At 47.7% G+C, this 16,064-nt stretch overlaps 1 protein-coding gene across 2 annotated transcripts in view; it reads left to right on the top strand.

The window, feature by feature from the left end:
- The window catches only part of RBM46 (RNA binding motif protein 46), a 120,443-nt gene extending 105,705 nt beyond the window's left edge, over positions 1-14,738 (top strand). For both annotated transcript variants that reach the window (XM_075347653.1, XM_075347659.1), the window contains exon 5: positions 13,075-14,738. In XM_075347653.1, the coding sequence (XP_075203768.1) occupies positions 13,075-13,265 (191 nt within the window). In that variant the 3' untranslated portion in view covers positions 13,266-14,738. The remainder of the gene's footprint in view (positions 1-13,074) is intronic.
- The last annotated feature ends 1,326 nt before the right edge of the window (positions 14,739-16,064 follow it).

Here is a 16,064-nt window from a genome sequence, read left to right as displayed (position 1 = left end):
TGACCACACCCATCCAAAAGATTTAACAAGAGGTACAGTGGAACCTCACTTAACAAGTAACCCAGTTAACGAGAATTTGACTTAACAAGCAAAGCTTTCTGCAAATTTGTAACTCGGTTTATGAGAAAGCTTTGCTGTACGAGCAAAATACTCACCGCACGCACTTCCGGTTCCGTACATCCACCGCGCTCTAACCCACTCTTGCAGTCCACACAAACACACACTTCCGTTCCATCACCGGCCTCATGGTTCTTGTAGTTCGCTGGTATATCGCGGCGAGGGAGGAATCCTCTCGGCAAACTACAAGATCCAGGAGGCCGGCAATGGAACGGAAGGTAAGGTGAGCATAATATGTGTACCTTCCGTTCCATGGCCGGCCTCCTGGGTCTTGTAGTTCGCCTGTATAGGCTGTGTATCGGCAGGCATCGCGACGAAGCATGAAATTCCTCTGTCACCGTTACTCAAAGCCAGCGCGCTGACCAATCAGAGTCAAGCGGCTCCTGCTTTTGACGACAGCGCTCTGGGTGTGGAGGTTCCTCCCTTGTCGTGATGGTTATCCGATACACAGCCCGTACTAGCGAACAGCAAGTCCCAGGAGACCAGCGATGGAACGGAAGGTAAGGTGAGCATAATATGTGTGTGTGCATGCTTGTGTGTTTGTGTAAGTTTGTGTGTGTTTGTACGTGTTTGTGCATGTGTGGAATGACACAATAGGGGACCAGGATGGGAGATTTAACAAGTTGTGGAACGAATTGTCTGCATTGCAATGATTTCCTATGGGAAATCTTGCTTTGCTGAACGAGTAACTTGGTTAACAAGCACACTCCCAGAACGGATTGTTCTCGTTAACCAAGGTTCCACTGTATTCCTATGCAACGTGTTAAGCCTCTGTCAACCATCAACCCAAAACTGGTATACACACACATAGGAGACAGGCTGCTATACATGCAGCACACAAGAGACACTGACAAGCAAAAGGGTAATAATGTTTTGAAGTTTTGACTTTCTGGCTCCATATCTCATCATCCACTACAGCTTCACACGTGAGACTACCTTCATTTTATAGACAATCATACGTGAATTTCACTTTCAACTATTTAGCATATGATTAGTTATACAGATTCTTGTCTTGTAACTGCATTGTTTCTGTTTTGCTCCTGGTGGTGGATTTTTTTTTCTTCCTGTATACTACAAATTACAACCTGTTCTCACATTCCCTAATAGCTCAGTGTATTATTAGGTTGATTCCCAAGTGAAATGTCAATGGTTCAAATTGAGGCGCAGCCATGAAGAATATTTCCCAAGAAAAATGATACTGCATCATCCAGCTCATTGATAGCAGTCTCTCGGCCAAGAAAATTGCCAAACTGCATCATGTGAATGGCATGACAGTTAGCAGAATACAAAATGAAATCCGTCCATCCATTCAGAAACCAAGAGGTAGAATTTCAGCCAAAATATCGAATTCAACAAGTCAGCTCATCATAATAAGGTCTATTGGTTCTGGCACGACAAAGACGGTGGTGAAGGTTGCTGAAATGCTTTGTAATAATGAGATCACAGACGTCCATGCAATTACCGTTCGACGCACGTTACACTTTTTTGGATATTTTGGATAAGAATCATCTGCTCGAATTTGCAAAAAAGTATGAATAGTGGACAATAGAATATTGGAAACAGGTGATTTGGAGCAATAAGGAAAAGGGGCTAATGGATCGAGAAATTGAAGGAACTGTCACGTTCGGTGAAGGAAGCCTTATGATATGGGGTTGTTTCACAGCCATCATTATTGGATATTTGACCAGGATCGATGGTGGTCTCAATGTTGATCTCAGTATCCTGCAAGACGAATTACTTTGTACACTCGAGTACTATGGGTATGAAAATGACAATGTAGTGTTCCAGCGGGACAACGACCTGAAGCATATGTCAAGATTGGCGAAGAAATGGTTCAGTGACAATGAAGTAGAGGTGCTAGATTGGCCCCAAGAGTCCCCAGACCTCAACCCAATCAAACAGTTGTGGGTAGAGTTGAAGAAAAAGCTGTATACATACCCAAATGAGTCGACCAGTATGCACCAACATTGGGAACATGTGGAAGAGACTTAGAATTAGATTTCAATTGAGACATGCTTGCATTGATCAAGAGCATGCTGTACGGATTTGCTAAATCAGCTCCAGTTCAAGGTAGACACAGGAATGCTTTCCGTTTAAATTTTCAGTTGGTTTATTGCAACTTCATAAACTAGCTCAAACAAAGCAAAACAACAGCATACAAAGGCTATGTGCCCATGGGACAATGTACCCGCAGACTTTGGCGCAGGTTTGTCCGCAGGTTTCCCGCAGCTGCTCCCCGGAATCTGCAGCTATCCATTGCTGCGGGATTCGACCAATTTTGTTGCGGTAAACCTGCGGGACAAGTGCGGAAATACCTGCGGAAGTTCTGCCCTCTATCTCCATAGTGGAAAGGCTAGACATCTTCAGATATTTCCGCATTGATAATTGACATGCAGTTACGTATGGCTGCGAGACATCCGCAGCAAATTCCGCAGCCGCACATACCGCATCATTGATACATCACTCCCCAAATCCCATAGGATAACATGGGGAGTGTCTGTACTTGCGTAAACCTGCGGATTTATCTGGGAAATCCAGATAAACCGTGGGTTTTCTGCAGCAAAATCCGCAGGTACGTTGTCCCATGGGCACATGGCCAAATAGTCCATTTAGCTGTGGTGTCCACCTGCTCAAGTACTTATTCTGCTCTTTACCACAAGAGCATGTTTGGAGGTCTGCTACCTCCATACATAAAACACAGAGTGAATTCAGACGCCTTCACTTTACGTGCTGGACCACACCCACGGAGGAGATATGTTGAACACCTGTGCCACCCATCTCTTTAGTGTAACGTGTCCCTGCACTCCTTGATCTCCTGTAGGGACGCGCTCTGACTCACTGCCGTGGCCGGGTCATTCCACGCTCCTCCATGTGGGCTTCTCCCACCTCCTGGAGTCTGCGCGAGTCACAGGACTCCTGGGAGCGCTCCTAAGGAGTACACGTGCCCTGCTGCCCCTCTTAAAGGGCCAGGGCGCAACTCCTAGGAAGTGACTCTCAGCCTATCTCTGAGAGGCACTGGGTATTTAAGGCAATTTCCCACTAGGAGAGTTGCCTGTTCAACACTATCAGTTATCAGGTCACCCAGTCCCATCTGGTCCCGTCCCGTCTTGTTTCTGCTTGTACTTGGTCCCGTCCTATACCTGGTCCCAGCCCGTCCTGCCCGTTGGCACATGGTTCCAGTTCTGTCCTGCCCGTTCCTGGCTACCAACCTGTCCTGCCTGTTAACACTTGGTTTGAGTCCTGTCCTGCCCGTACCTGGCTACCAGCTTGTTGTCCCTTTTGGCACCTGGTTCCAGTCCTGTCCTGCCTATACCTGGCTACCAGCCCGTCCTGCCTGTTGGCACCTGGTTTCAGTTCTGTCCCAGCAGTACCTAGCGACCAGCCCGTCCTGCCTGTTGGCGCCTGGTTCCAGTCCTGTCCCGCTCGTACCTGCTGCCTGTCCATCCTGGCCCTGCCATTTGCTTTGCTGGTGACTTTGCCTTTCCGTCCTGCCCTGCTGGTGCTAGAGTTGTTTGTCTGTCCTACCTTGAGCCGCCCTAGTAGTCTCTGTCTGCACTTGAGACTCTGTCCTGTCTGCTCCTGTGTCCGCCCCTGTCCTGGGGGTCAGCTGCCACAGTCCTGGCCTCCACTCTACGTAAGGGTAAGCCCGGGTCCTCCCTGTGGTCCAGTGGGCCCACTTCAACTCACCACAGCACCATCTCTAGCTGCGAGTGTTACATGTAACTCTGCCCTGTTGTAGCCGTTTAACCCTCTTAGTACCTAGCAAATTTTAACATACATCCGGGTTCACATAACTGAGGCTAACAGTCTCAGCGAAACATATCTTCCCTCTAGGATTTTACCATTGACCATATTACAAGCCCAGATGTTTTCAGGCAGTGTTGAAAGCCAAAGGTGGATTTACAACATAATGAAAAAATAAAAATGTTTTTATGAGTAAAACAGCAACAATACAGGGACATGACAAGAATCTGCATAACTAATCATATGGTATTAATTAATCATATGAACGTATATCTTACCATCATATAAAATAAACACAAGGCAATAGACAATGATTGAAAAATATCAAAAGGATAAAAATAAAAAAGTCGAATATCAAGGTTTTCTATGTATGCAATGGCATTATCATTTACAGTATAGAAATCATTCTTGTCACCATGGTAGGATCTAAGGGGGCACTCCTCAACTATCATATGGTAAAAAGGTAAAAATTTGCAAGTCAAATTTATGTATGAGATAGCCAAGATGATTGTTTAAATGAAGGTAGCCTCAAGCTGGAAGGTGTAGTGGATAGTGAGATATGGAGACTGAAAGTCAAAAGTTCAAAACTGTTACTCTTTTCCTCCTTGGTGTATATAGATCACATAGGAGACACAGGCTGTTATGCATACATCACATAGGAGATACTGAGGTTGTTGTCCATTCACCAATAGGAGACACTGAAGCTACTGTTTATACATCACATAGGAGACACTGAAGCTATTGTCCATACATCACATAGTAGACACTGAAAATATTGTCCATTCATCATATTGTGAGGGCCGGGGAGGACTGGTAGGCCCAGGAGGTGGATCCACTGGACCGAGCACCCCACCTGGAGGGCAGGGTACACGGTAGCTGGAGCACTAACGTGGCAGGAACGGGTGCAGGTATCAGGAAGCAAAGACAGGACCAGGTCACTAAGGTCACAGCGTACTTTAAGGCAGTAATAGGAAACAGGAACAAAGACCTGAGCACTTAGCTCACAAGACAAGGCATAGAAACACAAGCGATGATCAGGCGCCGCCCACATGGAGAGGCCAGTCTTATATACCCAGCACAGCCTCAGGTCATTTCCTGTTGCAGCAGTGCTGGGGCTATAAGACCAGGTGAGTGGGCGCGGCCTGGTCCTATACAGAACATTAGTCAGAATCAGACTCCTGAGACCAGGAACAGGACTCTGGGGAGCATGAGCGGGGATGGCAGGCGTGACCGGTGGACGCATGGACTGGATCAGTGGGTAAGGAGTGGTGCTGGGACACGGGGAGCGTGACACATATATGAGACACTGAAGCTATTGTCGATACATCACATAGAAGACAGTGAGGCTATTGTCCATACATCACATAGGAGACACAGGCTATTGTCCATACATCACATAGGAGACACTGAAGCTATTGTCCATACATCACATAGGAGACACTGAAGCTGTTGTCCATACACCACATATAAGACACTGAAGTTATTGTTAATACATCACATAGGAGACACTGAGGCTATTGTCCATACATCACATAGGAGACACTGAGGCTATTGTCCATATATCACATAGGAGACACTGAGGCTATTGTCCATATATCACATAGGAGACACTGAAGCTGCTGTTGTCTATACACCACATATGAGACACTGAAGGTATTGTCCATACATCACATGAGACACTGAAGCTATTGTCCATACATCACATAGGAGACACTGAGGCTATTATCCATATGTCACATAGGAGACACTGAAGCTATTGTCCATACATCACGTAGGAGACACTGAGAACATGGTCCATACATGGTCCAAGTGATTTATCATTGAGAGAATTGGGCTGCCTCCTAAGGCTAAGTTCACATTTCCGTTGTTTTGTATCAGTCACATGCGTCGCTTGACGCATGTGACTGATGCGCTGTTCAACGCTGTACAACGGATGACAAAGAACAGAATTCTTTGTCGGATTCCGTTGTGTGCGGGGGGTGGAGTTCGTGGGGGGGGGGGAGCCGAGCGGGGCCGTGGCACTGAGGACGTCAGTGCCGCAGGGACTGCAGGACAGGTGAGTGTGTGTGTGTGTGTGTGTGTGTATGTATACACATGCTGAATGCGGGAGGGGGCGGAGCCGAGCGGGGGGCGGGGCCAGGCGCTGAGGATGTCAGTGGCAGTGCTGCGGTCTGCATGGCTGGGGACAGGTGAGTGTATGTGTGAGTGTGTGTGTGTGTACACACATGTGCGGAGTGCGGGAGGGGGCGGGGCCGAGCGGGGAAGTGTCGGCCTCCCTGCACACGTAACCAGACTAAATATCGGGTAGCAAAGCACCTGATTTTTACCTTGGTTACCCGATATTTACCTTGGTTACGGGCCTATACCGCTTAGCGCTGGCTCCTTGCACCGTAACCAGGGTAAATATCGGGTAACCAACCAAAGCTGGTGACGTGTGCAGGGAGCCAGAGAGCATGCGCAGCGAAATCCGACGGATCGCGCTGCTCAAAAAACGTTACAAGCTGCGTTCCTCCCGCCCGGCGGTCAGTCGTTCCACGACTGATCAGTCGGGCGGAGGGTGCAACGCAGCATCATCAGTCACAATCCGCTGCTCATACAAGTCTATGGGAGCAACAGAATCCGCTAAACGGATTCCGTTGTTTACAAGAGCAGCGGATTGTGACTGATACATTTTAGCGGAAATGTGTACTTAGCCTTACTCACCACAGTCTCATTGTTGCTTCATGTAATGCTGCATCAGTCTTTCAGCCCTGCCTCTTGCTTATGATAGGTTTTACCCCATCATTTTTTATTAGCAAGAATAGTCTAGAAAATCAAATCTGCACACAACACTCGGTTTGTATAGTCAGGAAGTTTTATAACTGTTCATTTGTCAATGTATAGACCAGGAGGTCTCTAACTCGGCTGGGTATGTGGGCCACAAATAGAAAAAATGTCAGTTTGACAAGCCACATTCTTTGCAGGATTATTTTATTAGTGATATAATTTGTTTTTGTTCTATACAACAGTTGATCATTTTTTGAATTTTTGGCTTATTTATTTATGTATTTATTTTTTAAATGGCATTAAAGTGTAACCGTCTTCATAGAATCTCAGCAGTAACAGCCGCCATCTCCTATCTCACTAATGGGAAAGTCTTCACTGAATACAGATTTAACCTCAGAATTGAGAATTTTAATGACTGATCAATCCTGGCAGAGAGAAGCACATTTTTTCTGATAGGATATATTAGAACGTTGCTTATTTTCATGTGTACTATTGATTTATAAAATAAAAATTAAAACAACGTTCATGCGTTAATCTTATGGGTTGTAGTAGTTTTATAGCTAGTGTATATGAAGCGATAACAAACATGTAGCTTTTTTTGTTTACTTTAGCTTGTAGATAAAACAGCATTTTTGTGGCACAATATTTTTTCATACTTTAGTTTTATTTTTTTCCTTTGGTCACCCATTGGCTTCATACAGTAATATTGTCTTACAATTAGCACCAAATAGTAATCCATGGTGATCCCCATATTTCAGTAATGTCCCCGTTATGGAGTAATGTCTTCATCATGGGCCCCCATCGTGTAGTAATGTTTCGATCCTTGTCCCTATATTGCAGTAATGTCCCCCCATCCTCGTCCTCATCTGGCGAGAATGTCTTCATCCAGGTCCCCATATTGCGTTAATGACCCCATCGTGTAGTAATGTCCCCCATGCTGGTCTCCATCGTGTAGTAAAGTCTACCATCCTGGTCCCCATATTGCAGTAATATCCTCATATTGCAGTAATTTCCCTATCGTGTAATAATGTCTTTCATCCTGGTCCCATATTCCAGTTATGTCCCCATATTGCAGTAATGCCCTCCCATTCTGGTCCCCATATTGTAGTACCCATCCTGGTTACTGTATTTCAGTAATGATAATGTCCCCATCATGTAGTAATGTCTCATATCCTGGTCCTCATCGTGTAGTAATGTCCACCATCATAATCCCTATCTTGTAGTAATGTGCCCCATCCAGGTCCCAATATTGCAGTAATATTCCCATATTGCAGTAATGGCTTTGTTGTGTAGTAATGTCTCCAATCCTGGTCTCCATCATTTAGTAATGTCCCCCCATCCTGGTACCCATCTTGTAGTAATGTCCCCCATCCAGGTCCCATATTGCAGTAATGTCCTCCCATCCTGGTCCCTATCTTCTAGTAATGTCCCCCATCCTGGTTCCTATATTTCAGTAATGATAATATCGCCATCGTATAGTAATGTTGCCCATCTTGTAATGATGTCTCCCATCCTGTTCTCCATCGTGTTGTAATGTCTCAATCCTGGTCCTCATATTGCAGTAATCTTCTCCCCTCCTGGTCCCATCTTGTAATAATGTCTCCGATCCTGGTCCCCATCGTGTTGTAATGTCTCAATCCTTGTACTCATATTGCAGTAATCTCCTCCCATCCTGGTCCTATCTTGTAGTAATGTCCCCCTTTGTGCTGCTCTTCACATATTCCTAAAATAAAAATAAAAAAAAAAAAATCCTCACCTGGCCTTTGCTCCCTCTGCTAACGGTGTTCTCTTCTCTTCCACGACCAGGGCAGTGTATGGCAATGTCGTCATATGCTGCCAATGTCGGCTGCTGGCCTCTTATTTGCCGGTGGCTGTTATTGGTATTAGGTGCAGGGATGCACATTAGGTTGAAAAGAAGCCCCGCTGTCGGCAGCCACGTGGACCAGGCCACATCGTTACAGGAGCTGAGCTCATCTACCTGTGAGCCTCATGAAGAGCCTTGTGGGCTGCATACAGCTCGCTTGCTGTATGTTTGAGACCCCTGTTATAGACGCATCTAATATATCACTGGTTTCTTATCTATATATATAATTGACTTATTCTGTCTGTCTGTCTGTCTTGCTCCAAAATGAAGTCATTACAGTAACAACCGTCGCATTGGCCGCTCGACTCGGCCGGGCCACGCCCCCTGCACGCATTGGCCGCTTGGCCCGGCCACGCCCCCCGCACGCATTGGCCACTCGGCTCGGCCCGTCCACACCCCCCGAACACTTTGCCCGCTTGGCCACGTCCCCCTGCACACTTTGCCCGCTCGGCCCGGCCACGCCCCCCGCACACTGTGCCCGCTTGGCCATGCCCCCCCGAACACTGTGCCCGCTCGGCCACGCACACTTTGTTCGCTCGGCCACGGCCCCCGCGCACTGTGCTCGCTCGGCCACGCCCCCCGCACACTGCCCGCTCGGCCACGCCCCCGCGCACTGTGCCCGCTCGACCACACCCCCCGCACACTGTGCCCGCTCAACCACGCCCCCTGCACACTGTGCCCGCTCGGCCACGCCCCCCGCACACTGTGCCCGCTCGGCCACGCCCCCCGCACACTGTGCCGGCTCAGCCACGCCCCCCGCACACTGTGCCGGCTCGGCAACGCCCACCCGCACACTGTGCCCGCTCGGCAACGCCCCCCGCACGCTTTGCCCCTCGGCCACGCCCCCGCACAGTTTGCCTGCTTGGCCACGCCCCCGCACACTTTGCCCGCTTGGCCATGCCCCCGCACACTTTGCCCATTCGGCCACGCCCCGCACACATTGGGCACCTATACTCCTCTCCTCCCAGGACTACTCCTCCTATTAGACTCCTCTCCCTCCAGGACTACTACTCCTATTATCCTCCTCTCCCCCCAGGACTACTCCTCCTATTATACTCCTCTCCCCCCAGGACTACTCCTCCTATTATACTCCTCTCCCCCCAGGACTACTCCTCCTATTTTCCTCCTGTCTCTCCAGGACTACTCCTATTATCCTCCTCTCCCCCCAGGACTACTCCTCCTATTATACTCCTCTCCCCCCAGGACTACTCCTCCTATTATCCTCCTCTCCCCCCAGGACTACTCCTCCTATTATACTCCTCTCCCCCCAGGACTACTCCTCCTATTATCCTCCTCTCCCCCAGGACTACTCCTCCTATTATACTCTTCTCCCCCCAGGACTACTCCTCCTATTATACTCCTATCTCCCCAGGACTCCTCCTCCTGTTATACTCCTCTCACCCCAGGACTACTCCTCCTATTCTACTCCTCTCCCCCCAGGACTACTCCTCCTATTATCCTCCTCTCCCCCCAGGACTACTCCTCCTATTATCCTCCTCTCCCCCCAGGACTACTCCTCCTATTATCCTCCTCTCCCCCCAGGACTACTCCTATTATCCTCCTCTCCCCCCAGGACTACTCCTCCTATTATACTCCTCTCCCCCCAGGACTACTCCTCCTATTATCCTCCTCTCCCCCCAGGACTACTCCTCCTATTATACTCCTCTCCCCCCAGGACTACTCCTCCTATTATCCTCCTCTCCCCCCAGGCCTACTCCTCCTATTATACTCCTCTCCCACCAGGACTACTCCTCCTATTATCCTCCTCTCCCCCCAGGACTACTCCTCCTATTATACTCCTCTCCCCTCAGGACTACTACTCCTATTAGACTCCTCTCTCCCCAGGACTACTCCTATTATCCTCCTCTCCCCCCAGGACTACTCCTCCTATTATCTTCCTCTCTCTCCAGGACTCCTCCTCCTATTATCCTCCTCTCCCCAGGACTCCTCCTCCTATTATCCTCCTCCCCCCCCAGGACTACTCCTATTATCCTCCTCTCCCCCCAGGACTACTCCTCCTGTTATACTTCTCTCCCCCCAGGACTACTCCTCCTATTATACTCCTCTTCCCCCAGGACTACTCCTATTATACTCCTCTCCCCCCAGGACTACTCCTCCTATTATACTAATCTCTCCCAGGACTACTCCTCCTATTATCCTCCTCTCCCCCCAGGACTACTTCTATTATCCTCCTCTCCCCCCAGGACTACTCCTCCTATTATCCTCCTCTCTCCCCAGGACTACTCCTCCTATTATACTAATCTCTCCCAGGACTACTCCTCCTATTATCCTCCTCTTCCCCCAGGACTACTCCTCCCATTATCCTCCTCTCCCCCCAGGACTACTCCTATTATACTCCTCTCCCCCGGGCCTCCTATTATCCTCCTCTCCCCCCAGGACTACTCCTCCTATTATCTTCCTCTCTCCCCAGGACTACTCCTCCTATTATCCTCCTCTCTCCCCAGGACTCCTCCTCCTATTATCCTCCTCTCCCCAGGACTCCTCCTCCTATTATCCTCCTCCCCCCCCAGGACTACTCCTCCTATTATCCTCCTCTCCACAGGACTACTCCTATTATACTCCTCCCCCCAGGAATACTCCTCCTATTATCCTCCTCTCCCCCCAGGACTACTTCTCCTATTATCCTCCTCTCTCCCCAGGACTCCTCCTCCTATTATACGCCTCTCCCCCAGGACTACTCCTCCTATTATCCTCCTCTCCCCCCAGGACTACTTCTATTATCCTCCTCTCCCCCCAGGACTACTCCTCCTATTATACTCCTCTCTCCCCAGGACTACTCCTCCTATTATACTCCTCTCCCCCCAGGACTACTCCTCCTATTTTCCTCCTCTCCCCCCAGGACTACTCCTCCTATTATACTCCTCTCCCCCATGACTACTCCTCCTATTATCCTCCTCTCTCCCCAGGACTACTCCTCCTATTATACTCCTCTCTCCCCAGGACTACTCCTCCTATTATCCTCCTCTCCCCCCAGGACTACTCCTCCTATTATACTCCTCTCCCCCCAGGACTACTCCTCCTATTATACTCCTCTCCCCCCAGGACTACTCCTCCTATTAGACTCCTCTCTCCCCAGGACTACTCCTCCTATTATACTCCTCTCCCCCCAGGACTACTCCTCCTATTATACTCCTCTCTCCCCAGGACTACTCCTCCTATTATACTCCTCTCTCCCCAGGACTACTCCTACTATTAGACTCCTCTCTCCCCAGGACTACTCCTATTATCCTCCTCTCCCCCCAGGACTACTACTCCTATTAGACTCCTCTCTCCCCAGGACTACTCCTCCTATTATCCTCCTCTCCCCCCAGGACTACTCCTCCTATTATACTCATCTCCCCCCAGGACTACTCCTATTATACTCCTCTCACCCCAGGACTACTCCTCCTATTATCCTCCTCTCTCCCCAGGACTACTCCTCCTATTATCCTCCTCTTCCCCCAGGACTACTCCTCCTATTATCCTTCTCTCCCCCCAGGACTACTCCTCCTATTATACTCCTCTCCCCCCAGGACTACTCCTCCTATTATACTCCTCTCTCCCAGGACTACTCCTCCTATTATCCTCCTCTTCCCCCAGGACTACTCCTCCTATTATCCTTCTCTCCCCCCAGGACTACTCCTCCTATTATACTCCTCTCCCCCGGGCCTCCTATTATCCTCCTCTCCCCCCAGGACTACTCCTCCTATTATCCTCCTCTCTCCCCAGGACTCCTCCTCCTATTATCCTCCTCACCTGAGGACTCCTCCTCCTATTATCCTCCTCCCCCCAGGACTACTCCTCCTATTATACTCCTCTTCCCCCAGGACTACTCCTCCTATTATACTCCTCCCCCCCAGGACTACTCCTCCTATTATCCTCCTCTCCCCCCAGGACTACTCCTCCTATTACCCTTCTCTCTCCCCAGGACTCCTCCTCCTATTATATGCCTCTCCCCCAGGACTCCTCCTATTATACTCCTCCCCCCCAGGACTCCTCCTATTATCCTCCTCTCCCCCCAGGACTACTTCTCCTATTATCCTCCTCTCCCCCCAGGACTCCTCCTCCTATTATACTCCTCTCCCCAGGAATACTCCACCTATTATACTCCTCTCTCCCCAGGACTACTCTACCTATTATACTCCTCTCTCCCCACGACTACTCCTCCAACACACACACTGCACAAAACATGCCTCCCCTCAAAACACACACACACCCCACACCCACACCAACACAAACTGCGCAACACACACAGCACCACACACACACAACGCTGCAGACACAAAATTCTCCACACACAACGCAACACACAAACAACACCACTCTCACACACCCCCCCACCCAGACAGCACCCAGAACATTTACAGCGCCCTACACAAACACTTGGCAACTACACACAACAACATCTGTATATATAATAATAATCATACATTAACTACACAATAAATTCTAGAATACCCGATGCGTTAGAATCGGGCCACCTTCTAGTTCTACATAAAAAGCATGATAAAACTCATCTGTATGGTTCACCTTATGTTTTAGAGATACTTTCTTTATATATGATTTTTTTTTCTTGGTTTCAGGCTACAGCTTTCATCGTAATTCTCTGATGTCTGCTAGCGATGCTCAGTCACCTGTACCAGCAAGTGTGTCATCATTCACATCTAGGCCTTATTCCTACCCCAGCTACTCAGTGTCACCCACATTGGCCATCACAAATGGAAACCACTTGGAGCAAGGACTTTTTCTCCCTAACCAGCCTTCCTATTTCTAGATCAGTTATGCACTTCTTTTGTTTTCATGTCTTTGTTTATATAATATTTTTGGGGTTATTTTAACTTGTATTCATCTGCATTGTTTTAGCTTTGGATGGTCATAATTACACTGTCTTCATGCTTGTGTAGGATAATGCTACAAGACCTCCAGATTTGTGTTTTATGGCTTTATTCATGTTGGTATCATGGATTCAGTGTTTAAAGGATCCTTGGTATATAGGACAGGACTGTTTTGTAAGAAATCCTAACGGATGTTTGTCAAGTTTCAGTTTTAGTTTTTTTTATTCATTTTTTACTTCTTTTTAGGGTGCAGAAAAGTGCAGCACACAATACTATTTTGACTGCCGGGTTGAATAAATTGTCAACAATTTAAGAGCAGGTTTTCTAATATACATATTTTATTGTACATTTTCTGGGAATTCTTAAACTAATATTTCATGTTTTTTTATGCTTTTATAAATATGGGCTTGTGCTCTACATGCAGAACAGTTACTACTGTATATCAAAAGATGTGAATGGGCCGAGCAGATGAGATTGGAAAAGTTAAGACTCTCTAAAACATTTTGAGACCTTCATAATGGAAGTATATTAAGGGTATGTGCCCACAATCAGGACTCACTGTGTCCTGGAAGCACCAGGTCCTGACCTGCGTTGCCGCAAGTCTCCTCCGCAGGAAAACGCAGGAGACCGCAGTTGCTGTACCCACAATCAGGGTTCAGTGCACTGCGGTCTCTTACTTGTGTCATCCCTACGGAGGACACATGCGATTCAGCAGCAAACAATTGACATGCTGCAGTCTAGAAAGACATGCCGCAGGTCCGTGTTGCTGCAGAAAAAATAAGCACAGTCGGCACGGGATTTCTAGAAATCCCGTCCACTATGCTTATACTGTAGAACGCAGCGTTTTGGACGCAGCTGATGCATGCTGCGTCCAAAACACTGATTCTAGGGCACACAGCCTTACATTTTCCGGGAACTTTCCAGTAATGCTTTTGAAGAAGGCAAAAAATAAACTGAAGACGTAAATACTTCCTTAAAGGTTACCTGTCACCACCAAGTGAAGGGACACGTTTTTGCTATTTTTTTTCTCCCCAGTGCTCCCCTGAGTCTTCCTTTTTATATGATTCAGACCTCTGGGTCTTTTATTTTGTTCTAGTTTTTCTTGTCTTTACTAAGGTAGCGTGGTTTGCAGGGTAATAATAGAGAAAAGTCAGAAGCCACACCCCTCGAGAATACTGTGTGCCACGCCCCTTTGGTAAAGATTCCCCCTAAAGTTAGTACAAAGGCTATTACTAGGTTAGTATAAAGGCTCATATATCTGAAACTGTATGGCGGATTAAAAAGAAAAAAAATAGAATCAATGCTCTGGGGAGTAACAGGAATAAAAAGCAAACGTTTCTCTTTTGACCTAATGTCACCAGATTTGGCAACTATATATATATTTGTCATATATACAGTATATATTAATAAATGCTATTTTAAGCTTGTTTGCCATATTTATGTATTTAATCACACATTAAAGAGGTCCTGTCAGTAGATTTGGCGACTATAAGCTGCGCTCACCACCAGTGAGCTCTTATATACAGCATTCCACAATACTGTATATAAGTGCCCAGGCTGCGCTGTATAACGTAGAAAGCACTTTTATAATACTCACCTGGGGTGGGGGGTGGTCCAGTACGATGGGTGTCGTTGCTCTCCGGTCCGGTGCCTCTTCTCTTCAGTCCTTCGCCTCCGCTCTGCGGCAATCGCTGTCCTCCTTCTTCTGAGGCCTGTCTGTACGACACGTCCTACGTCATCCACACTAGCCGGCATCGTGGTTCTGGGCAGGCGCACTTTGATCTCACCTGCTGAGGGCAGATCAAAGTATTGTACTGTGCATGCGCTGGTGGTCTTTAACCTTTCCTCGCGTCTGCGCATTACTGTACTTTGATTTGCCCTCAGCAGGCAGATCAAAATGCGTCTGCCCAGGACCACAATGTCGGCCTGTGTGGATGACGTAGACGCGTCATCCATACTGGGCTGGGAAGAAGGGGCCAGAGAATGCAGGAGAGAGGAGGCGCCGGACCAGAAAGTACCAACACCCATTGGACCGGACTGCCCCCCCAGGTGAGTGTTATAAAAGTGTGTATACAGCGTGGCCTGGGCTCTTATATACAGCATTGTCAGTGGTGGTGGCCGCAGCGTATAGTCACCAAATCTAGTGACAGGTCCTCTTTAATGTGTGATTAAATACATAAATATGGCAAACAAGCTTAAAGTAGCATTTATTAATATATACTGTACATATGACAAATGAGATTAAAATAGCACTTATTAATACATAACTACAGATTCATTTGTCATTCAGCTCCTGCATTGTATCCATAAAATAACGTCCTATTCTATAGGGTGAAAGTATAAAAAAGAGGACCTAAAGATGTTGTGCAGAATAGCAAGTAGTTAAGCCACTTAGAGAAAAAAAAACCCAGCTTCACGTATCACTCCATGAGTTTTGTCACTGAGTTTAAGTACAACTGCACCACTATGAATATTCTTACAAATAATAGCTTCCCCCGGGGACTGGACGTGTAAAATAACAAACTCATTAATACCTATTACCTGCTGCCAAATCGTCTGACCACTGCATCCGCAGACATCCAGAGACGGTGGACCGGTGGTGTCTTATCCTCCTGTGCAGCGTTGAGCACGGAGCATCCTTTACTGGATCCAGGCGGGTATTAATGAGTTTATCTTTACTCATCCAGTCCTCCTGTATTTTGCCAGATACCCCTGTAACTCTTCATATTATTGTAATA

Source organism: Anomaloglossus baeobatrachus, chromosome 1 (assembly GCF_048569485.1).
Source record: "Anomaloglossus baeobatrachus isolate aAnoBae1 chromosome 1, aAnoBae1.hap1, whole genome shotgun sequence".
In the NCBI taxonomy this organism is placed as follows: Eukaryota; Metazoa; Chordata; class Amphibia; order Anura; family Aromobatidae; genus Anomaloglossus; species Anomaloglossus baeobatrachus.
Note: the sequence above shows the minus strand (reverse complement) of the source record. Positions and strands in the feature narration are given on the sequence as shown.